The sequence below is a fragment of the Thalassophryne amazonica genome, chromosome 15 (genome assembly GCF_902500255.1).
Source record: "Thalassophryne amazonica chromosome 15, fThaAma1.1, whole genome shotgun sequence".
Taxonomy (NCBI): domain Eukaryota; kingdom Metazoa; phylum Chordata; class Actinopteri; order Batrachoidiformes; family Batrachoididae; genus Thalassophryne; species Thalassophryne amazonica.
The window spans coordinates 44,342,257-44,367,325 of NC_047117.1; the positions used below are offsets into that span (position 1 = coordinate 44,342,257).

The 25,069-nt window shown below is 44.1% G+C and overlaps 1 protein-coding gene across 1 annotated transcript in view; it reads right to left on the reverse strand.

The window, feature by feature from the left end:
• Nucleotides 1-3,504: 3,504 nt before the first annotated feature.
• LOC117526845 (long-chain fatty acid transport protein 1-like) overlaps nt 3,505-25,069 on the reverse strand; it is a 39,276-nt gene continuing 17,711 nt past the window's right edge. Inside the window, exons 6-14 of the mRNA XM_034188923.1 lie at nt 24,393-24,462; nt 22,847-22,938; nt 13,088-13,197; nt 12,760-12,969; nt 12,549-12,672; nt 11,156-11,293; nt 10,778-10,942; nt 3,845-3,991; nt 3,505-3,769 (exon numbers count right to left, since the gene is read on the reverse strand). Of these exons, the coding sequence (XP_034044814.1) occupies nt 3,612-3,769; nt 3,845-3,991; nt 10,778-10,942; nt 11,156-11,293; nt 12,549-12,672; nt 12,760-12,969; nt 13,088-13,197; nt 22,847-22,938; nt 24,393-24,462 (1,214 nt within the window). The 3' untranslated portion in view covers nt 3,505-3,611. The remainder of the gene's footprint in view (nt 3,770-3,844; nt 3,992-10,777; nt 10,943-11,155; nt 11,294-12,548; nt 12,673-12,759; nt 12,970-13,087; nt 13,198-22,846; nt 22,939-24,392; nt 24,463-25,069) is intronic.

Genomic DNA, 25,069 nt, shown 5'->3' on the forward strand with positions numbered 1-25,069 from the left:
TCCTCATATATTATTCAATATTTTGCATATTTCAGTAAATAAGGTATCATTTCTTGTGTTTTCCGATATGAGGAGTTCATTTATGTAACTACTTTTATGATCAGAGGTCAAGGTCATTGACAAAGGTCAAGGTCAAGATTCTGCCATTTTTAGCCAATTTTTCATATTCAGCAGTATGTATTACCAGAATTGATAATATTGAGCTTTTAATGAATCAGTGTGATACAAGAGATTATTGCCTTTATATTGATATGCAATATGACTGGTGTTTAACAGATTTCAGGTCTTTAAGGTTGGCAAAGTAACCTTACTGCTTTCTTCCACCTGCAAAATATAGTGAAGATTTGTCCCATCCTGTCTATGGCTGATGCTGAGACCCTGATTCATGCATTTGTTTCTTCTAGATTGGACTACTGAAATGTTCTATGCAGTTTACCGCAGATCAACATTAGGGGTCTCCAACTGTTTCAAAATACTGCTGTCAAAAAAAGGGCAGGTGGTCAAAAAACACAATGTGGCAAGCAGGACTTAGAACAAACAGGTACATAGAGCACAGCGATCTGGCGGAGAACTAGTGCAACCAGTGAAGCTTATATACACAGTGGTGATGAGCTACAGATTAGAAACAGGTGTGTGGAAAACTCCAGAACAGGGTGTGGCCCAGACAGTGTGCACCGCCCACCACCAAGCACCAAGAGAGACAGAGAAGGGAGATAGGGAAACACAAAGCCCAAGCAGGAAAAACCCAACAAGAGAAATCACACAAAGACAAAACAAACCAAAACCAAACTAGGCAGAATAAAACAGAGCAAGCATGACACAAAAAGTCCATATCATGACATCCTGTCCCGGTGAGATCAGATTTTAAGGTTCTGCTATTAACCTATAAAATTATCCACAGACTAGCACCCCCCAACTTAGCTGACCAAATTAAACCCTATATACCGGCCCGGGCACTGCGTTCTCAGAGCTCAGGACTACTTTGTGTCTCTACTGTGAATAAAAGTCTGTGGGTCACAGAACTTTCTCTTATAGTGCACCTGCTTTGTGGAATGATCTCCCTGCATCAATTAAACAGTCAGATTCTGTAAGACTTTCAAGTCCAGAGTTAAGACACACTTATTTTCCCTTTTGTATGGCTATCATACTGGCATCGTATGGTACTATGCTTCCTACCCTTTTAAATTAATTTTATTAGAAAACAGAGCAGGCTGTGGCCTTAACTTTATCTCAAGTCTGGGGCTTTTAGTGAAGCTTAGGGCTAGTGGCTGGCAATCACCTCAGTATTTCTTCTGTTTTTCTTGTTGCTTAATTCTGATAAATTATACCTAATTTGTTGTCTTTCTGCCACCTGTTTCTGTTTTTTTTTCTCTGTGTTTGAGGTGCGGGTCCATCCAGAAGTGGGAGTGGGTGTCTTCTTCTGCAACCTCCCGTCCGGTACACCAGCATGGACTCCCAAAATTTCCTGTATACAGTGGTCCCTCGTTTATCGCGGGAGTTACATTCTAAAAATAACCCGCAATAAAAGAAATCTGCGAGGTAGTCAGCGCTATTTTTTGCAATTATTATAGATGTTTTAAGGCTGTAAAACCCCTCACTACACACTTTATACACTTTTCTCAAACAGGCATTAACATTTTCTCACTTTTCTCTCCTGTGTAAACACTCCCTTTTTTCTTCTGGGCGAGAAGATTATAAACAGACACATGCAGAACTCTCCCTTCTCTCACTGCCTCCGGAGGTACGGATGCGGGACCCGCAAAGAATCCAAGTCCTCTCTCGGTGGCAACGGAGGTCTGCGGCTGCGGTCAACATCCGCATCAAAACAGCGAGCGTAGTCTCTGGACCTGTTCCCAGATTTGGTGCAGCTCCACACAGCAGACAGGAGGGCGGTGTGAGTGGCCCGTTGCTGCATTTACCAAGCCCGCATACTCAGTAAGCGCATCGGAGGCAGTGAGTGCAATCGCGGTGATGCCGACCGGTGCCGCGACCGGCCCGCCTGATAAGGACGCAGAACACAATGCACTGTTAAAAAAAATGCATGCAAAATTGCACTAAAAAAAATCCATGAAACTACGAGGCCGCGAAAGGTGAACTGCGTTATAGCGAGGGACCACTGTATTTGTATTATCAGTTGTGTTGGTAGCATGGCCCAAGCAGAGGGTCAACCCTTTGAGTCTGGTCTGCTTGGGTTTTCTTCCTCAAATCATCAGAGGTAATTTTTCCTTACCACTGTCGCCTGTGTGCTTGCTCTAGGGGTTGGTAAGATTAGACCTTACTTGTGTGAAGCGCCTAGAAGCAGCTTTGCTTTAATTTGGCACTATATAAATGAAATAAATTGAACTGATTTGTGTAACTGACTAGCCCACTAACCACTGCCTCCCCCCGTCACTTCCATTAGAGTAACCCAGAGGTGAAATATACCCTCCCCTTTCTTAGACTGCGTACCTCTCAGCAATCAATGTCGCCTGTACAGCTGCAGGGGGTGCCAACTTGCCAATTCTGCACACAGTGACAAGAAGACCACTTTGCCGTGGAGATGATTTTTTTAAGTTCTCGTGCCCATGGTAGATTTAAAAAAAATCTATGCAAATTGAGACATCAATTTTTCTCGTTGAGACAACAGTTCATTTTTTAGAGTGCATGGAGGTCTTAGGTGACTTCAGTGATGTGTGACCTTGATCTACTTTCCAAAGTCACAGCAAAAAAAGGTGGAAAATGTAGCACAACAACTTTCCACAGGCTAAGTGCAGGGTCACCAAATTTGCACCTCGTGGAGGTCATGTTCTTGGAGGTGACTAGCCACCATATGATGACTCTGTTCCTGGTCTTTACAATAAGCACCACCTCAGGCCGGGTATCACAAAGCCAACTCACCACCATGGCAACATCACCAACCTTATAGGTACCTCACTGCCCCATTCACCTGCCTTACAAAGAAAACTTTTTCACATGGATCAGCTCCTAATAACACAGGGAAGGTGTCATTATTTGCAGGATTAATTATCATGATGAACTATCAAAACTAACTGCCTGCCATGTGCCCATGAACATGGTCATTCAAGCACAAGTTCATCATGGTGTACATGTGGACCTTCTTCTGAAAATGACATCTCACTCACTGAGCGATGGGGGACATATAATGGGATTACAATAGCCATATTACAGTGTTACACTAATACATTTTTTACAGGTGACTAGCAACAATATCTGCAGTTAAACAGGGTGTACACACATTGACAACCCTCTTATGTAAGGCACATCTGAGTACTGCACTTTTTAAATAAGGAAATGCACTACAACAGTGGATTTTGGTGGTCTAAGGTGCAACACGATATTGGGCATGAAAACAGCTGTGTCCAGTGGAAACTAACAGTAACACGTGCTGCGGTGCTTGGTGAAAGACAGAGCAGTAATTCCTAAAGGTTTACTTTTTAATCTGAATGTACTGGACATGGAATAATCCACATGACAGTGCTTATATGCAGTGTACGTAAATGAAACTTAAAATCAGATGAGTTTAATTGTAAAAATATACAGAACCATAATTATTTTTCAACATCTACAGGGACATATACATAAAGGCCCTTCTTCCTTCTCAGCCTCGTTGTTTAGAGCCACACCTTCCCCTCCATGATGGCAGTATATAACTCCTGAGTAACAGCCTCATAACGCCCAGCATGACTGTTTAGAAAATAAATGTTTTCACTTGGATGTTGCACTTTGTATCCTTTCCTCTTCAGGCGTGTCTTCTGAATCTTAAATGTACCTGCAGACAAGAAAAAAAAATACTGCTGAGTTTGTAGAAGTGTATGTATGATTGCACTTCATATTTGTGCCTCACCTGTGGTGTCAACACATGGCAAGAGTCGAAGGAAGACAGGACGAGCATATGATGGCAGGGCTTTCTGGACAGCTGTCAGGAAGGAGTCCAAGTCAAAGTGTCCACCTGTATGAGTTATGGCTGCCATACCAGCTTTTCCTTCCACACCTTCACACAAGCACACAATTGACATCATGAACAAACGAAGATGTAATGAAGCACTTGTCAGCTCTTTGAAACATTTATGCTAATTCACAATGCCACTTAAAGTACAGGTAAACTGTTCCAAGTTGCTCATGGATTCCTGTGGTAGAACAGCACTTTAAGTTTAATAAACTTCATAATAGGTCTGTTCTGGGAGCATGTGTCAATGTTCACATGTTACCACATCTACCATACCACAGAACTGCCCCAGATAAGAACTAACATCCAGACAGACAACAGGTGCATCCCCATTTCTCAAAAGTAGCCATCAATCTTCTGTTCTAAGTGAAAAGTTGGTGTTCCTGTTGTGTGGGCCGCTGAAGAGGAGGTACTGCTGGCCCACCACCACCAGAGGGCGCCCTGCCTGGAGTGCGGGCTCCAGGCACCAGAGGGCGCCGCCGCCTTACGAGAGCAGTCAGGGTGACAGCTGTCACCCATTACTGGACACAGCTGACTCCACTCAGCACGGGGTATATCATCAGGACGGCGTCTCCACCTCAGTGCCGAGATATCGCCTTAAGACTGAGGTAACGTTCTCTGCATTCATATTCTGAATAACCAGATTAAACCTTTTCAGGACTGCTGACTACTGATAGCTAAATTGCTTGGATAAGTACTCACCTTCCTGCTATATATTGACAAGAGGTGGAGGCGGCTTCTCCCCTCTCCGTTACTGGGTGCTGTCGCATCCACACCTGTGTGTTGTTGCTCTCTCCCGCCAGCAGTACCGGATCCGACGAGCGGAGGCAGTGGCCACCTGGGAATTCGGGACTTGGCGGTTCCAGTATTTCCAGGGTTCGGTGGCAGAGGAGATCTGGGTGGTTCCGGTTCGACTGAGACGGACGTCTCCTACCTTCGAGCCTGCCCACACGACACCAGCGGATTCGACCCCAAATTGTTAATTGTTGTATTCGTTGTGCTCGTTTCACAACAGTAAAACTTGTTATTCACCTTTCTCCATTGTCCGTTCATTACGCCCCCTGTTGTGGGTCCGTGTACCTACACTTTCACAACAGGATATCTCGGCCAGCGTCATGGACCCCGAGGGGCGAGCAGCACGTTCTCCTAAACCGCAGGGTGGAGGCTCTCGCCGCACAAGTGGAGGCGCGCCCTCCGGGCGCCGCTGCGGCTCTCCCTCCCAAGGACCCTGCGCGTGAAAGTGACGTTCCACTGGTCGTTCAACGGTCCCTTCCTCCGTCCCCAGAAGCATACATAAGCCCTCCAGAACCGTACGGAGGCTGTGTGGAGACGTGCGTGGATTTTCTGATGCAGTGTTCGCTCGTCTTCGCACAGCGTCCCGTGATGTACGCGACTGATGCTAGCAAAGTAGCTTATGTAATAAATCTGCTTCGCGGGGAGGCACGCGCTTGGGCTACAGCGCTCTGGGAGCAGAATTCACGGCTCCTTCATACATACGATGGGTTTGTACGGGAGCTCAGAACGGTGTTCGACCATCCCAACAGAGGAGAGTCCGCTTCAACCGCACTACTGTCAATGAGACAGGGGCGTCGGAGCGCAGCTGCCTATGCAGTCGCCTTCCGCATCGCGGCGGCGAGATCCGGCTGGAATAGCACTGCCCTCCGCGCCGCCTTTGTAAACGGACTGTCACTGGTCCTAAAAGAGCACCTGGTGGCGAAGGACGAACCGCGGGACTTAGATGGGCTCATCGATCTGGTCATACGACTCGACAACCGGTTAGAAGAACGCCGTCGGGAACGAGGCGAAGGGCGTGGCCAGGCACGCGTCGTCCCTCTCCCTTCCGGGTCCGATCGAGCTCCGCCCTCCCCACGCTCCTCTGTTCCTGCGCTCCGTGCGCCTATGGCTCCCCCTGCTGACGAAGCTATGGACACGAGCAGGGCAACATTTAGGGCACCTGGAGCACAAAGGAGGCGGGCCCACGGAGCTTGTTTTGTTTGTGGCTCGAGTGAGCATCTCGCAAACGACTGCCCCGAGCGGTTAAACTCCAACGCCCGCCCCTAGAGACTGGGCCAGGGGTGGGCCAAAACATTCACGTGGGACACACCCACATTGCTACACGACTCCCAGTCACGATCCTGTTTGAGGATTCAACCCTGAAGGCCCCAGCACTGGTGGACACGGGCTCTGAGGGGAATCTGCTAGACAGTAGATGGGCGAGGGAGATAGGGCTCCCTCTGGTGGCTCTTACCTCGCCTGTGCAGGTTCGGGCGCTAGATGGCTCCCTACTCCCACCAATCACGCATAAGACACCTCCAGTAACTCTGGTGGTGTCAGGTAACCACCGGGAGGTGATCGAGTTCTTTGTGACTCAGGCCACCTCCCGTGTGGTTTTGGGTTTTCCCTGGATGCTAAAACACAATCCCCGGATCGATTGGCCGTCCGGGGTAGTGGTTCAGTGGAGCGAAACCTGCCATCGGGAGTGTCTAGGTTCCTCGGTTCCTCCCGGCTCCCAAGCTAAGGAGGAGGTCCGAGTCCCGCCCAATCTGAAGGCGGTGCCGGCGGAGTACCATGACCTCGCTGACGTGTTCAGCAAGGATCTGGCTCTCACGCTTCCTCCCCACCGCCCGTATGATTGTGCCATTGATTTGGTTCCAGGCAGTGAGTTCCCGTCCAGTAGGCTGTACAACCTCTCACGGCCGGAGCGTGAATCAATGGAGACCTACATCCAGGACTCATTAGCTGCCGGGTTGATCCGGAATTCCACCTCTCAAAGTCATCAATCCCGCCGCAGTGAGGCTCCAGCTTCCGGCCTCGCTGCGGATTCATCCAGTTTTTCATGTCTCCCGGATAAAACCCCATCACACCTCACCCCTCTGCACCCCGGGTCCGGCACCACCTCCTGCCCGGGTCATCGACGGGGAACCGGCTTGGACCGTGCGCCGGCTCCTCGACGTCCGTCGAATGGGCCGGGGTTTTCAGTACCTGGTGGACTGGGAGGGGTACGGCCCCGAAGAACGCTCCTGGGTGAAGAAGGGCTTCATCCTGGACCCGGCCCTCCTGGCCGACTTCTACCGTCGCCATCCAGACAAGCCCGGTCGTGCGCCAGGAGGCGCCCGTTGAGGGGGGGGGTCCTGTTGTGTGGGCCGCTGAAGAGGAGGTACTGCTGGCCCACCACCACCAGAGGGCGCCCTGCCTGGAGTGCGAACTCCAGGCACCAGAGGGCGCCGCCGCCTTACGAGAGCAGTCAGGGTGACAGCTGTCACCCATTACTGGACACAGCTGACTCCACTCAGCACGGGGGTATATCATCAGGACGGCGTCTCCACCTCAGTGCCGAGATATCGCCTTAAGACTGAGGTAACGTTCTCTGCATTCATATTCTGAATAACCAGATTAAACCTTTTCAGGACTGCTGACTACTGATAGCTAAATTGCTTGGATAAGTACTCACCTTCCTGCTATATATTGACAAGAGGTGGAGGCGGCTTCTCCCCTCTCCGTTACTGGGTGCTGTCGCATCCACACCTGTGTGTTGTTGCTCTCTCCCGCCAGCAGTACCGGATCCGACGAGCGGAGGCAGTGGCCACCTGGGAATTCGGGACTTGGTGGTTCCAGTATTTCCAGGGTTCGGTGGCAGAGGAGATCTGGGTGGTTCCGGTTCGACTGAGACGGACGTCTCCTACCTTCGAGCCTGCCCACACGACACCAGCGGATTCGACCCCAAATTGTTAATTGTTGTATTCGTTGTGCTCATTTCACAACAGTAAAACTTGTTATTCACCTTTCTCCATTGTCCGTTCATTACGCCCCCTGTTGTGGGTCCGTGTACCTACACTTTCACAACAGTTCCTTTTATTTTTTTTCCAGTTGCTGGGGTCTTCCTCAACACAAGGGCACCTGTTGGGCCACATGCCACATGGTCAAAAAGCTGCAGATGAGATTTCATCACTACATACGTGATACTCCTCATCTAAGTCTCCTTAATTAACATTTGTTTGGCATAAAGTCATTCCAGCTGTACACAAGGATCGTCCATGGAGCTCTAATACCAAATACTTCAAGTCATTGCCTTAGGTCAGTGGTTAGCTTACAAGTCTCCTGACCATGCAGTAAGAAGCACTAGGCTCCCCAAAGACAGACCTTTGTTCTACTGCAAAAATATCAGCATAACAAAATCCATCCAGCCATTTCATGACTCCATAAGGTCTTCTGATGCATCTCTCAACCTCACTGACTAAGAGATGTGATCATCATTGCTGAGATAAGTGAATGTCTCTAAAAGTTCTTTCACCACATACAAATACACTTCTTACAGCTGGGTTGCCTGGATCTTTGTTCCTGATCCATGACCATCGGAAACCAAGACTGAATCCTTAATCAGATTCTTAGGTTTTGCAATCAGGGTATCCATTGATTCTACAAAGTCACAGCATTGTACACAAAGTCAATGTCAGTAAATCTTTCTTCAACAGTTCTCCAAAGCTCCACCCAAGACCCAATTGATGTAAGCATTAAACAGGATAGGAACCAGAACAAGTCCCTGATGAACACCAGAATGCACTGAGAAGTCAAGGACTGCGCCCTCAGTCACTATATATAGGCCAGATATGATGTCCACCAACTTGTTGTGGATCCCACAAATTTTCAGGATATCCCCAAGAGCAACCCAGTCAGTTGAACACTTTGAAACAATACATTCAAATGCTTTGAAAAATCAAAATAGGCTACAAAGAGGCAGTACAAATATTCACAATTAACGTCATGAAAAAACAACTTGCTGGACTTACCTGTGTGATTACACTGAAAAGTCACAGCAAGATTTTCTTAAAATGCAGCTGTGTCTGTTTAGACACATTTTATCTGTCTGGTGTATAGTGGTGGTGGTGGTGGGGGGGGGGGGGGGGGGTAGAGGGGTGTTGGGTCAGTGGCTATCCCACTGGCCATCTTTGCAGAAGATTGCTGGTTCCAGTACATGCTGGGAATGTCACTTGAATGGCTACCCTAATGCTCACCCAGCAGTAAAAGAGGTCCCTACCTAATAGTTGCAAAGGGTATAAGGTGTCATGGAAAGGAACTGGTCACTATATCTCATCATGCTATGGCCCTGCACATGTGCTTCTCTAACTAGCACAGGGGTGGGCAATCATGTGCCATGAAGCAGAGGTGGGAATAAGTCACCATCAAGTCACTTTCAAGTCATGAATCAGCAAGTCCCAAATCAAGTCCCAAGTCATAATGACCACCAATTGTTTGCAAGCTGACTTGGGACTTGAAGATGGATGACTTGAGAATGACTTGACAGTGACTTGCTCCCACCTCTGCCATGAAGGGCCAAGATACCACAGATTTTCCTTTCTACCAGTCACCTCAGCAGATGATTTCATTGATGATCAGGTGCTTATGTTCAGGGGAAAAGTTAATCATAAAACCCACCTGCTGAGGTGATTGGTTGCAAGGAAAACCTGCACTGTCTTGGCCCTCACTGCCCACTCCTGAACCAGCACATCCCTGGCACTTGGTAATGAAATGCATTGTTGCCTCACAGCAACACACGAAAGGAGCTGTTGCCTGCTCCTTTCTGTGTGAAGTTTACATATTTGTGTGGGCTCCCTCATGTTCTCCATCTTTCTCCTACATTCAAAAACATGCAAGTTAGGTGAACTGGAACCTTTAAATTGACTGTATGTGTGACTGTGTTTGTCTGTATGTATGTGGCCCTACGATAGACTTATTGAATTACTTACTGGGGTGAGACAGGCTTTATATGTGGAGGTGCTGTCAAGTAATTGCCAGATGTCCTCATCTTTTTTTTACCAAATAAGCCATACACAGAATGTGCACATCCAAGCAGTTTACACCCTTTATTTTCTGTAAAATGATCAGAAGTCACCTCAGGGTGTATTAATATTGTGTGAACACAAGTGTCTGTGTAAAAGGAGTTTTCCTCTGTTTATGTCCTGGCATGGAGGTGTGTAAAAAAAACAATGCCATTTATGAACACACTTTTTGTCTTTGGCTCACCTATGTTGTCTGCAAAAAAGTCCACAGCTCTGTATACTGTTTAAAAAAATTTAAATAAAAAAGTTAAATAAATAAACAATCCTAATGTCTGTTATTGTAAACATGATGCTCTCCACAAGGACCAAATATCAGCAGCGGAGCTGTTAGTCTCTTTTATCTTTTCACACCCTCCTGCTCCACAATGTTTTTCTCTCCAGCCTCATTGTCCAAACCACTGAATTATGCACCTTTGCAATATGGAGATGGTACTACTGTAGCACACCAGAAAAACACAACAACCCCAGTGGCCACATTATAGAGTTGCAAGAGTCACCACGGGTATTTTTAACACATTCGGGACATGCTGTACAAGAGATTTCAGCCCGCCACACATTGCAGACACCCAGTTTTTCTGTGAGAGTCTAGTGAATGTGGTAGGCAAACCTGTGACAGTAACCACCGTGCCACAGGTCACTTTGGTAAATTTGACCATGCCTGGGCAGTTCCTGAATACAACTCCATATGTGTGTTACATTTGGTGGACATTTGAGGTCATTCAAAATGTTTATTCTGACTCCAATGACCAAAACAAACCCTTTAAGGACAAATTTAGGGTTGACTGTTATCCATGAAAATCAGTCAAAGATTTGGGAACAGGGTGGGATCTTACAGACAGATAAACTGAAAGCTTGACCTTTGACCCCAAATACCTTGCCCTTTAGTGCAATGCTGGGATCAACCCACACGCAGACAGAAAGCTTGGTGGACATTGGTCCAAGCACCTCACAGGAGTAGTGGAACAAAAAAACGAAAGGTTTTTCAGTTTGATACCTGGTACAGAAACACCGTACACGGCTACATCTGTGTGGTCCAGCAAGGTGCTGAGGACTCCCTCCACCTCTGTGGTTGACACGTTCTCCCCTCGCCATCGAAAAGTGTCACCGCTGCGGTCCATGAAATACATGTAGCCAAACTCATCCATCACCAGTACATCACCTGAGAGACAAACAGTGATAGAAGAACAGAGATAACATGCCAATTAGAAAAGAGACCAAAATATGAATGCTTTTCTTGACTAGAAAACAGAATATCTGTCCTTCAGAGCCTCATATTCACAGGTCCAGCTATCTCAAGTGTTTTTGCATTGCGAGAGGGAACGTGTCAATGGTGAAGCTGCACAATTCTTGGTCCTGACTGAGTCAAACATGCCTGAGATGTAAGCAGAGTCTCCCATCTGGAAGATGTTGTGAGCTATTTTATTTTTGGTGGAATTCTCATCAACATAGCCATCGAATCTTCTGAGTGGATCAGTGGAGTTGATGTGTCCAACCAGCATGCCCGGCTCACCTGGAGAGAAAAAAGTTTGACACACCTCAAACATACGAGGGCTGTCCATAAAGTATAGGTCCTTTTTATTTTTTTCAAAAACTATATGGATTTCATTCATATGTTTTTACGTCAGACATGCTTGAACCCTCATGCGCATGCGTGAGTTTTTCCACGCCTGTCGGTGACGTCATTCGCCTGTGAGCACTCCTTGTGGGAGGAGTCGTCCAGCCCCTCGTCGGAATTCCTTTGTCTGAGAAGTTGCTGAGAGACTGGCGCACTGTTTGATCAAAATTTTTTCTAAACCTGTGAGACACATCGAAGTGGACACAGTTCGAAAAATTAAGCTGGTTTTCGGTGAAAATTTTAACGGCTGATGAGAGATTTTGAGGTGATACTGTCGCTTTAAGGACTTCCCACGGAGCGAGACGTCGTGCAGCGCACTCAGGCGCCGTCGTCAGCCTGTTTCAAGCTGAAACCTCCACATTTCAGGCTCTATTGATCCAGGACGTCGTGAGAGAACAGAGAAGTTTCAGAAGAAGTCGGTTTCAGCATTTTATCCGGATATTCCACTGTTAAACAATTTCTCAGATACTCACTCCACTGAAAGCCATCAAAAGCCGCCTGGATTTTACAAATGGTTATCAACACGGAGGTGTTTTTCCTGTGCTGCCGCACCGCGCCGGCTGCCTTTCATTAAAAAAATCTCCTTTAACAGTGGAATATCTGGATAAAATGCTGAAACCGACTTCTTCTGAAACTTCTCTGTTCTGTCACGACGTCCTGGATCAATAGAGCCTGAAATGTGGAGGTTTTCAGCTTGAAACAGGCTGACGACGGCGCCTGGGACTGCTGCGCGACATCTCGCACCGTGGGAAGTCCTTAAAACGACAGTATCACCTCAAAATCTCTCATCAGCCGTTAAAATTTTCACCGAAAACCAGCTTAATTTTTCGAACCGTGTCCACTTCGATGTGCCTCACAGGTTTAGAAAAAATTTTGATCAAACAAAGTGCCAGTCTCTCAGCAACTTCTCAGACAAAGGAATTCCGACGAGGGGCTGGACGACTCCTCCCACAAGGAGTGCTCACAGGCGAATGACGTCACCGACAGGCGTGGAAAAACTCACGCATGCGCACGAGGGTTCAAGCATGTCTGATGTAAAAACATATGAATGAAATCCATATAGTTTTTGAAAAAAATAAAAAGGACCTATACTTTATGGACAGACCTCGTATTTATGTCTTTCTGCATTTGTTTATGTGAGTGTTGTTACCAGGCAGACAGGGTATACAAAGGCCTAGTTTGTCCCTCAGCAGCTCTCCGCTCTCCTGCACCCGCACCAGTCTGATGGGGTAGAAGTTGGGCAGGATGCGACTGTTGAATCCACACGCCCCCACCTGGACATGTTGTGAAATAACATGTACTGTGATGGTGTACATCTGAGAATCACTGTCCCTTAAAGTCTTTGACTTACTCAAACAAACCTTTCCATTTATGTTGATCATACTGCAGTTGCACTCTGTGGCACCATAGAATTCCCCAATGTGCTGGATTCTGAATCTTTGCACAAACTCTTCCCACACAGACGGACGGAGGCCGTTACCAAAAGCAACACGGACCCGGTGGCATGATTCAGATGAACAGACTGACTGGGCCAGCAGATAACGGCAAATCTCACCAATGTACTGGATTACCTGGACAGAAACACAAGGACACATACATCAGACAAAACACTCTACAGATGTACGACTGTGCTCCTGGAACAAGTGATAGAACTGTTTTTGATGAATATGATGACAAATATATACTCACAGTGCACTTGTGTTTGACACAGTCATCCCAAAAACGACTGGCTGAGAACTTCTTCCTGATTACAACCGTAACACCAAAGAGCAAACACTGGCCGACACACATGATGGTACCTGTGATATCAAGCATGTGGACACAAGTGAAAGGATGTGTGGCTCATTAATGGATTAACTCCAGAGCAGACAACGGGCAGTGGGCACAAAAGCTCCCTGAGGTGAAGCATTGCAGCAGCAAGGTACTGTTTTTTTTTTTTTGTATTTGCTGTTTGCTGTGTGCTTGCTCTTTTTTTAAGTAATAGTTGTTTTCAATTCACTTTTGTGTATTTTACACATATGAAGTCACCTGTCTATGAGACAGAAAGACAGACAGAGGGACTGACCATAACACAACATTAGGTGTAATAACAAAAGCTCACTAAAGTTAATAACCTAGCTGTTAAATTCAGTAATAGTGAAATCAAACACCAAAATGGAGTATATCTTATATTTGGCCAAGGTTTGTCTGATCACACTATGGGATCTTCAAAAATAAAGTTATGTGATCAGAAAAATTTGTTTTCTTCAGTAAAAGATTTACAAATTACACTCAGTACAAAGTAAAATGCAGGGTGCAAGGGGTTGTATTTAGTATCTTAATTAATAATGGGGGTGTTTTAGGCATAACATCTATTAAACCAGTCAAATCGACATGTTTTTTTCTTTTTAAAATTAAAAGAACCTGCTTTCAGCAGAATGCAGAAAAGACAAACAGCTGTGTGTGTGTGTGTGTGTGTGTGTGTGTGTGTGTGTGTGTGTGTGTGTGTGTGTGTGTGTGTGTGTGTGTGTGTGTGTGTGTGTGTGTGTGTGTGTGTGTGTGTGTGTGTGTGTGCATGCAATTTTAGCCATGCACAAACTGGGAAGAGCTGACATTTACTGTTTGGTATACTTATGTATTTTGGGTCAAGGATGAACAGTGTATATATTAAAAGCATGAGTGTGTGATTTTATTTAGTAAGTTCAATGTAAATATATAATATAATTGTAAATATGTTAAAAATACATGGATGACACAAAAAAATGAAAACATTTATTTCCATTGTGATCCATTTAAAAATCAAATGACAAAACAGACATAGAAATAAAATAATAATAATAATAATAATAATAATAATAATAATAATAATAATAATAATAATAATAATAATAATAATAATAATAGTGTGTATATGATAACAAGAACCTTAACAATTTATAAATACATTAAGATAGTAAACTAACATTAAAAAATTATGTAATTAACAGGAAATAAAAGGGTTGATTTCTTGTTCTAAAACTGTTGCTGTCTAAGGTCTAAGGTTCTAAAAAATTCTGGAATCACACACCATTCCAACTCATTATAGAAACTTTGCACAATTTATTTCCACCCTTGAAAAATGTCAGCTACCTATTTTAGAAACACTACCCAATCTAGAGCCCATGGATCCCCACGGGCAATGTGCTAGGTACATTTTAATACACTATTGGTTTTGTCAAGAAACAGGTGGAATATGCATGCTGGCAAAGCCACAAATGGAGGAATATGGGAGACAACATTTCCTTCCATAAGTAAGTGGTTTTGTTTTTTTGTCCGTGACATTTGGTCGATAAACAGGTGTATGTTTCCTGCCCATGCCTGTGTTGAACTCAGTGTGTTCATCTGCTATATGATATATTTAACTGAAATTTCTGATCCAGACAACCAATGATTTATGAAGAAAAATCATGAAAATTATCAGGGGTGCCCAACCTTTTGCATACAACTGTAAATAAAAGATTCCAGTAAACTCCAGAGGAAGTTAAAATGGTTGGCATTTAACAGTCAAATGTTCCAGGTCTGGGGAAAAGAGTCTGGCTACCATCGCTGTATTTTTATACCAGTTGTTGTAGATGATCTGGACTCTGATTTGTGTTTCTGTTTTATCATGTGTTGTGCCATGTTTAGGTTCTAGTTTTGTTTTGTCTTAGTTTAGGTTTCTGTGTTTTGTTATGTGTGATTTCTCTTGCTTGGTTATCCTGCTTGGGCTTTGTCTGTCCCTATCTCTCTTGTCCATCTCTCTTGGTGCTTGGTGGTGGGCGTCACACTCTGTTTGGGCCACACCCTGTTCTGGGTGTATTTAAGCTCCACTGGTTGCACTAGTTCCCCGCCAGATCATTACCTGTTTTGGATCTGTTTGCTCATCTTTGACTGCCTTGCTGTGTATTGGACCCCTCTGAATTCTTCAGTAAACATTTTTATGAACCAGAGCTACTGGGCCTCATGTATCAATGTTGCGCACTTGTGGCGTAAATTTACGGTGTAAATTTGAAGTACACCAAAGTTGCCGTGACATGTATCAAGCAGTGCGCACCTGCCCATTTCCGGCGTACGCCTGACGTGACCTTGATAAATGCGGCGGGTGAAAACAATCGTAATAATAATAAACACGCCCATAAATATTCAGACTCCGCTTCAGACACACCCTCATTTTACGACATGGAAGCCAGGAAGACGGCAAAGAAAAAGAACTCCACCAATCACGATGCGTGCCAATAGAGCGTCAAACGTGGCCGTCGTATTAATTATTTTGTAGTAGCTATAATCAAAAAAGTGTTACAGTGGTCCCTCGTTTATCGCGGGAGTTACGTTCTAAAAAATAGCCCGTAATATGCGAAACTGCGACGTAGTCAGCGTTATTTTTTACAATTATTATAGACGTTTCAAAGCTGTAAAACCACTTTATACAATTTCTCAATCAGGGCATGAACATTTCTCACTTTTCTCTCGTGTGTAACACTCTCAAAGTTCAAACCTTATTAGAAAAATAAGACCAAACTGTTTTCAGGCCCAAACATTTGTTTGAGAAATAAAAATAGAACGTTTTCCTATAAATAATTATGATGGCTTTTAGAACTAACGAATTTAATTTTAACGATCAACGGTACGAGGTTGGACACATAAGAAATTATTAATAGTGACTGACCAGTATTTCACAGATCGCGCCTCTGCGTCCTGACGCCGCGCTTTTTCCACTCACACCTTGCTGCAGGTGTCTGTTTCTGAGTGACAAACACAGTTAAGAGTACTTGTTGGCGCTCTTTTCCTTCTGGGCGAGAAGATTCTTATAAACAGACACGCAGACCACAGAACACTGTAAAAAAAAAACCGACGAGGCGCGAAAGGTGAACCGCGATATAGCGAGGGACCACTGTATTCTCTTTTCACATGTCAATAATTATTGACATGTGAAAAGAGCTCGCTCAATTAATAAGACGCCTAATTTTTGGATTTCTTATTCTTAAATGTATTTCTTTATTTATTTTATTGTGACAAACGAATGAGACGACAAACCTGGATTGCAGCACGGGTGAAGGGAATGAGAACACTTACAGTTGTAATTATCAATTTCATTGTCTAAAATGATCACACCACATAAAGTTAAGCTCAGCGCTGCTCTGGCTCCAGGCTCGAGTCTGGAGGAAAAAGGCGACCAGCGCTTTCTTTGCGGTCAGCGCTGTGGCCACGGATCGTGCTCGAGACCAACAATCCCGCAAAAGCGGGGATTTGTATTGATTATATGTAGTATAATCAGGAAGTGTTATTTATGTAACATATGCATTGCATTGATTGTATGATGGCACTGTTTATCATGTTGATCATTTACATTTTTAGTGGATTCCAGCGCTGATTCATTTGGTGTATAATTAAGCCACCTCTCGACCTGGTGTATATTTTCAGCGCAGCGTACGCAACGACCACATTGATAAATGCCAAGTAGCGCAGCCGTTTTGGCGTACACCCCATATACGCTCAAATATCGCCGTACGCACGTTGGATACTATGAGGCCCACTGTGTTGAGTCCTGCAATTGTGTCCAGACGTTTCTATCCGTCAAACTTGATAGAACTATCTGGCCAACCATGGACACAGCAGACTCAAGTGCATTCCAGCTGACAGGTACAACGAATAGCATGACATGGTGCCTGATGTTTGGGAAAACGAGCGAGACGAGAGCCTCGTTGCAGCCACACATCTGGCTCTCCTCCGTCCCCTCCTCCTTTCTGTGGCTACTTCATGGCACAGAGCCCAACTAAGCATGCAGTCACAAAGTTCTTTTATTGTGGATTTTGAGGAGGCAAACTGGAGCAATCTGAATTGTTCAGCAACTGACGGTAGGATGAATATGGGGGTGGTGTGGAGACAATTCACCTCATGTGGTACAAGTTGCAGCAGTTCCTGAGGAAACCTGATGCATCTGCCCCGAATCATAACATTCATAACAGCAGCCAAGAATGTATACTTCGTGGCATTGTGACTTGCTGTCGTTCTGTGTAAATGCAGCATTATATGAAACACAGCCCACAGTTTAATTGGTCAAAAGGAGAAATTAGTTCTTGGGGACCCCCTGTGCGGGGTCATTGTTAATCAGGTCCGCTGATAACCTGTTTCTACGCCTCTCATGGAGGTTTTCAGTAAGACCAAAACTAAATCTCTACCTCCACATCGAGCTTAAGATTGTGCCATTGAGCTACTTCCCGGTACCAGTCCTCCTCGGGGAAAACTGTTTTCTCTGTCTGTCCCTGAATGCATCACAATGAATGATTATATCTCAGGAATCGTTAGAGGCAGGCTTGATTCGGCCCTCGTCTCGCCGCAGGGGTGGGGTCTTCTTTGTAGAAAGAAGACAAAGTCACTCCGCCCATGAATAGATTATCACGGCCTCAACGATGTAACATTCAAACTGCCGCTCATTACCACCACACTTGAACTGTTAGAGGGTGCCACAGTCTTTACAAAGCTTGATTTATGTAATTCTTGTTTGTTTCCGCCATCACCTGGGACATCAAGACTAAGGTCCATTCCACCATTCGTGACGTACCCATCCCTCTGGGGTGTCCTAAAGGGAAACTGTTTGTACCGATTCACTAAGAGGGGAAGTCATATGCTGGGGCCATGATAGCCGGGTTGCCTGCACCCAAGTATCAAAACACCCTGCACATTATCTGGGAGAGGTTTTGGTGGCCTTGCTTGCTGTCTGATATTACCGATTACGTTAAGGCATGCCAAATGTGTGCTATGCATAAATCCTCCACTCGCTCGCCGTCTGTCAAACTTCTGCCTTTACCTGTTCCGACGAGACCATGGTCACACATTTCCCTCAACTATGTTACAGGCCTTCCACCCTCTAAGGGTAATACAGTAATACTAATTGTAGTTGATCATCTGTCCAAAAATGGCACATTTCATGCCCTTAACGAAATTACCAACCGCCAAAGACACCGCTGAAGCTTTGTTAACCCACGTATTCAAATTACATGGTTTCCCACAAGACATTGTCTCTGATCAAGGGCCTCAATTTATATCTCAGTTTTGGAAGGAGTTCTGTCGTCTGCTGGGGGCCTCCTCCAGCCTAGCCTTAGGATACCACCCACAAGCAAACAGACAAACAGAAAGAGCCAATCAAGAGTTGGAAAAGGACCTACGTATCCTAGAATGTCAGCACCTGGCCACCTGGGCCTCTCAGTTAGTATGGATTGAACTTGTGCATAACTGCTTGCCATCTGCATCCACAGGTTACTCCCCATTTCATGTGTCACATGGATTTCAGCCATCTTTATTTCCCTCCACAGACTTGAACTCTCATGTGCCCTCTTCAATGTCCCTCATCCTTCGCTGCCGATGAACCTGGGAGCAGGCCAGGCGGACCCTGCAGTGTACTTCATCCACCTAAAAAGTTGCAGCTTGGGCTGGGTATCCAGAACTGGTTCTTTTTCAGGTATCGTTAAGAAATGATTCCAATCCACCGATATCAATTGTCTTTTTGCATAACGATTCCCTTATCAGTCCTTCAGAGCAGCCATTGTTTTGAGGGTGTTTGTCGGGAAAATGATCATTCCTCTACGTTGATTACAGACCCTGCAGCGGCTCTGTAATCAACCGCTTCTGCAGTGCGACTCCACTTTGAAGCATGAACCAATGAAGCAATGCTTTGATCCGCTGGCTCATTCTTTGATTTGCTGCTCTTCAGAAGCAGCAAGTCCGCTTCTTAACCCCTCTCAAAGCCATTAAAATATGTTAATCGTGAGTCGCTTTTGTGTGGATTCAAGTCACTAACTGGGACTCTTGTATTGTTGTAGAGAATCGTCCCGTCCTCCATTCCGTTGGCACAGCTCCAAAAGCTATGCTGCTCTCTGCCGAGACAGAGTCCGGTCGGAATCAATAACTTCAAAATGAATTCCCACTTTAAATAAAATGACACCTCTTTCCAAACGCTGTAATACAGACAATAAACTACAATCGACTAAAATGGTTCTTTCCTCCCAAAATGAGACATCCTGCATTTTTTATGAATTACATCCTGACGTGCAGCACAGCCAGCTGCAAGAGCTCAGCTCAGATGTATGGAAAGACATTCAAGCCAATAATGTCTGAAAGGAAATGCTTTGACAAAAACTACAGATTTTGTTTATTTCTATTTATGTCCAGAGATCAAGGATCCACTGTGTAGAGTTTATTTATGTCCAGAGTTTAAGGATCCAGTGACCAATTTCATATTTATTTACTTTAAGACTCAATAAAATGTTGACATAGAAAACCTGTAAAGCCTACTTTTAGTACACAGAAAATTCACAAGAGGTATCGGATCGATAAGCGGAATCGATAATGGTATCGATATCGATAAAATCTTATCAATACCCATCGCTAGTTGTAGCCGATAGGAAGAGCTCTTCAGTGCCTGCTAACACCCTGGGTCAGAAGGTCTGGCTCTCCACACGTCACCTGCCCCAACTGAGGACTGCCCAGAAAGCTGGTTCCCAGGTTTGTTGGTCCGTTCCCTGTTTCCAAAGTGATAAATCCTGTTTCTGTCTATGTTTGCCCAGGTCCATGAAGATTCACCCCACCTTCCACGTCAGCCATGTGAAGCCTGTCCACACTAGCTCTTTGTGCCCTCCGGCTGTTCTCCTGCCATCCGCCCAGTTCGTGGAGGGTGGGCCAGTGTTTCTGTTCGGCGCCTCATGGAATCTTGGTGGCATGGGAGGGGGGTGCAACACCTGGTGGACTGGGAGGGGTACGGTCCAGAAGAGCGTTCATGGATCCCCACTCGTTTCATCCAGGACCCGGACCTGATTAAAGACTTTCATGCTGAACATCCTGATTCCCCTGGGCTGTCAGGTGTCTGCCGTTAGGAGGGGGGTCCTCTCATGATCTGGACTCTTTGCGTTGTGTTTCTGTTTTATCACGTGTTTTTGTTTTGCCATGTTTAGTTTAGGTTCTAGTTTTGTTTTGTCTTAGTTTAGGTTTCTGTGTTTCATTATGTGTGATTTCTGTTGCTGGGTTTTCCTGCTTGGGCTTTGTGTGTCCCTATCTCTCTTGTCTATCTATCTTGGTGCTTGGTGGTGGGCATCACACTCTGTGTGGGCCACATCCTGTTCTGGATCTTTCCACACACCTGTTTCTAATCTGCAGCTCATCACCTGATTGCACTAGTTCCCCGCCAGATCGCTGCGCCTTGTGCCTTCACTTCCAGCTCTGTGTTCTATGTTTCCAAGTCCTGCTACCATGTTGTGTTTTGACTGCCTGCCCGAGAAATTGTGGATGAGCTGGACATGCCACAACATGTCCTGTGAAGCTTCATCACGGCGTTGCTTTTTGTTCTGCGCCATGCGGCTCTGTCCCGACGCGCGAATTCCTCCGCACATCTTTTCATGACAAAAACTCCTGTAACAGTGGAATGTGCCAAAAAAGTGCTATGTCCACATCTTCTGCCATTTCTCTGGTAGTCAGACGATGTCCCGGATCAACACAGCGTTCACTTTGGAAATGATCTGGTCGTTTCAGCCTGTCGATCGCCACTTGGAGCGCGGCACGTCTTTAAACCGGCTGTAACACTGAAAGGCGTCTGAATCTTCCGAATGGTTTCCACCTGGCTGTCTCTCACAGTTTCTGGAAAAATTTGATGCAGCAAAGCTCCAAATCATTCAGACATTTTCCTCGTAATGAAAATCCGATGAGGGGGCTGGACCACTGCTCACTCAAAGCGTGCTCACAGGAGAATGACGCAACCGACAGGCATGAAAAAAGTCACGCATGCGCATGAAGGTTCAAACTTGGCTGATGCAAGCGCACATGATTCAAATCCATATAGTTTTTGCAAAAAATAAAAAGGTCAGATAGTTTTCTAACAGACCTCGTATAATGAAGGCAAAGCCTATGGCTGAGCAGCATTTTTTTCTGTCTTAAAAATATTGCTGTTTGATTGAAATACTGTAAAAATTGAATATTTGTTTGGGCAATATTATTTTAATAATTTTCTTCAGGGGTTCATGGTTTCATTAAAAAAAGTGATGCTTACACAGCAAAATATATTTATTCTCCTGACTTATGTGGCACTTACAACATGTATAACATGTATTAAATTGCAGTTATAAATAGACTGAGAGATATTTAATGGCAATATCATAAAACAACATTTTAATTCAATGAAAGTAGATACTTGTGCTATGTACAATGTAGAAATATTCATTGCAGGACCTCTAATTATAAATAAGCAACAAATTAGTAACAGTTCACAGCATTTATATATGTAAAATGTTCATTATAGTACCTGCCATTATGATAAACAACAAATTACTAACAGTTCAAACTATTTCTCTATATATCATAGAAATTTGATTCTTTCTTCAAGATCTGTAATCAGTGTTACAACAATATATGATATTTATGCCTAATTCACAAATTTGATTATAAATGACTAATTACTGCTCAGCACTTTTTAAGAAACTGACACCATTAGATAGTCAGATTTTGGGCAATTCCTGTGATATTTCAACATTGAGAAGACTTATGCAACACATACAGGGCTTTATATTTGACTTTCAGATAATAAGAATGAGGATTGTTCTCTGTAGTGACAGTGACAGTGACTCAATGACATGTATCCATCCTTGGCAGAAGACAGGTAATGTCATTTGAAGAAAAACTAGCAGAATTCTTTGCAAATCCCCCTCGATCAGGTGAGAACAGGTAGCTGTACAAGTCCAGAGGGTATCTTCATTATTATTTTGTTGGCTTTTAATTAGTACGTGAAGGGCTAATTAAGCTATTAAGTAATTTTTCCAACCTACTTTGTTGATCAAAGCTATACAGTTATGGTGGTAATGTGGCTCTCTCCGTGTATTCCTACGCCAGCCTTTCGCTTGTGTCCAGTGTGACAACCGCAAAACAAATGCAGTGAAAGCAGTAACCAGCTAATGCTATTTCTACGCATGTCCTGCCTTTTAATTAGTATGCGAATGAAATTTATTAACTAATTTTTCTGAACTACTTTGTTGATCAAAGCTATACAGTTACGGTGGTAATGCAGCTCACTCAGTGTATTCCTACACCAGCTTTTTGCTGGTGAAAAAGATCTCCCATCATGCACCTCGGTGAGCCAAATTGGTTCTTGTGTACTTCCTGTTTCTAGTGATGAAACTGTTTGCGGTCATGAAAACTGAGCTGGATGGGCTACAAGAACACACCTGTGCTCATCTGTCATCATCCTCGCTTCACTCAGTATAACTATTTAAGCATAGCAAATAACTGATATAGTAAAAAATGAAATAAACACACACACACACACACCACACACACACACACACACACACACACACACACACACACACACACACATATATAGATATATATATATATATATATATATATATATATATATATATATATATATATAAAACAAGGCTGAAACAAACAAAACTGAGCAACGCCTACCTGCAGAGTGGTAGAGAGGCAGACAGTTGTAGATGATGTCATCATGCCGCAGGCCAAAGGAGTGAAAGCCAAAGGCAGCGATGCGGTAATACCTGACAGACAGATTAATTTTGAGTGATGCCCATTGTCATCCTATCTCCCAGGTCTAATGTTCATGTTTCAAAATGAAACATTGGTCATTCTGATGAGTACTTTCATGTTTTAGTGATCTCCATTAGATGATTCAGTATTGTAGACCTGTTTACATTTTAACAAGGAAAACCTTTGGAGCTTTTGGAGCTCACTGCTGTTCCAGTGGACTCCTTATAGTCAGCTGGAACAGCGGTCTGTACATATGGCTGATGGATTTTGTTCTAAATATGTTGAATTTAGAGACAGTCACTCAAGCAACACACATGCATTCATTTTCTGAACACACTTAGTTCAGTTCAGGCTCATGGGGGTGGGGAGGTGGTGTGGAGCTATGCTATGCAAGCGGTCATTGAGTAAGAGGTCGTCTAATAGTCATCTGGTGGAAGCAGCCATCTGTTTCGTGCAGCCAGGTGAATCATGTTTGTCCACTTGGCCTTCTTCAGTGGCTAGACTTTTTACCATCATTGCTCTTTATGATTGGTCAATTCCTTTAAGTTTCTGTAGTAGAGGACCTAGCTGAGCCATATGAACATCGTTTAGGAGAGGATAGCTCAATTCTTCTAGACTAATATGATCCCAAATTGGGATGTGTGCAAAAATCTCTATCTGGGTTAAACAGCCTGAAAATTACCACACCCTTTTATAAAATGACCACGCCCTTTTTTGTGCTGAATGCTACTTCAACTGCAGCTGTAGCTTCTAAACTGCAGCAGCTATAGATTTTACAAGGTATTCAAAATGTTCAGAATGACAAATACATTTTTAGGAGGGTCATAGAAAAGTGTAAAATTTCTGTTTGATATGTTAAGAGAAAATGGCTAAAATAAGTGAATCAACTTATTATTATACATCGAAAGAAAACAAACATTTGCAAAATATGATGAAATTTTATTTTCAGTCATACGGTTAGCAATGGAATATTGATTTAAAGTGAAAAATACAAAGTAAAAGTTGTTTCTTTAGCAGCCACCAGTATCTACATATCTTAAATGTTTTAAAGATTATTAGGGAAATTTCCCAACAGCCAATCATACAACTTATAACACTGCATTAACACCTGTTTCTTTTTCAAACAGGTAAACACAACAAAATCCAGATATTATTCTCATTCAGTATTAGGGTCTCTGCAGCAATCGCCTCCCTTGCATTTGCATAACTTGCAGCAACGGATCCCAGCTACCCTGAAAATACAACTGTATTTGAAGTAACACTCCCAATGAAAAAGGGCGTGGTCATTTTTGGGCTGTTCGTGCCGGATAGATTTTGGCATATATCCCAAGTTGTTCACTGGGGTCATATTAGTCTAGAACGGTTGAGCTATCCTGTCCTAAATGATATGCACACATGTCTAAGCTCGGTCCGAGACTAATCATAGAAGTAACTGGCTTTCAGGTAAGACTACAGACATACTCACCGGCTGTGCAGTACCACTGCTGCTTTGGGCATTCCTGTGGTACCAGAGGTATAGATGTAGAACAGTTTGTCTGTATTCACAGAGACAGCAAAGCAGGACACAGGGATTAAAAATGGTGTGGCACACTAACATTTTTGTATGCTTAATAACCAGTTTTTGACTTAATGTTGGTTTTTTTAATGTTTCACATGTCTGGTATGTTCCCCTCACTGCACTTCTTTCTCCCTGTGGACATATTTCTCTCTCCTTAAATACTTTGACATATTTTACATGCAAAGACTTGATCCTTAGGAATGCCATGGAATAACAAAGGAAAAAAGAACAATCCAATATAGGTAGCCTCTGCCAAGGTTGATCAATGGCCATATTCTTTTACAGCACCAAGAAGATTCGGCTCATTTCCAAAATCTAAGCATTTTCTCCCAGAAACAATGCCAAGCTTTCCACAATACGTTGACATTTTTTTGGGTCAGAGACAGAGAAACCAAACCAAAAGCATGAATCTCCTTGGCAAAGGTATTGAAACTGAGCAAATGAGTAAAATGCACAAATGAACACAATATGCTTTGGGGTTGTATGAAGGGTATTAATACTTATGTAGAGCAACAAGATACAAAGCAGTGTGCTGTGGCTTACAAAAACCCACCACGAAACATTTCTTTGTAATGAAACTTTGT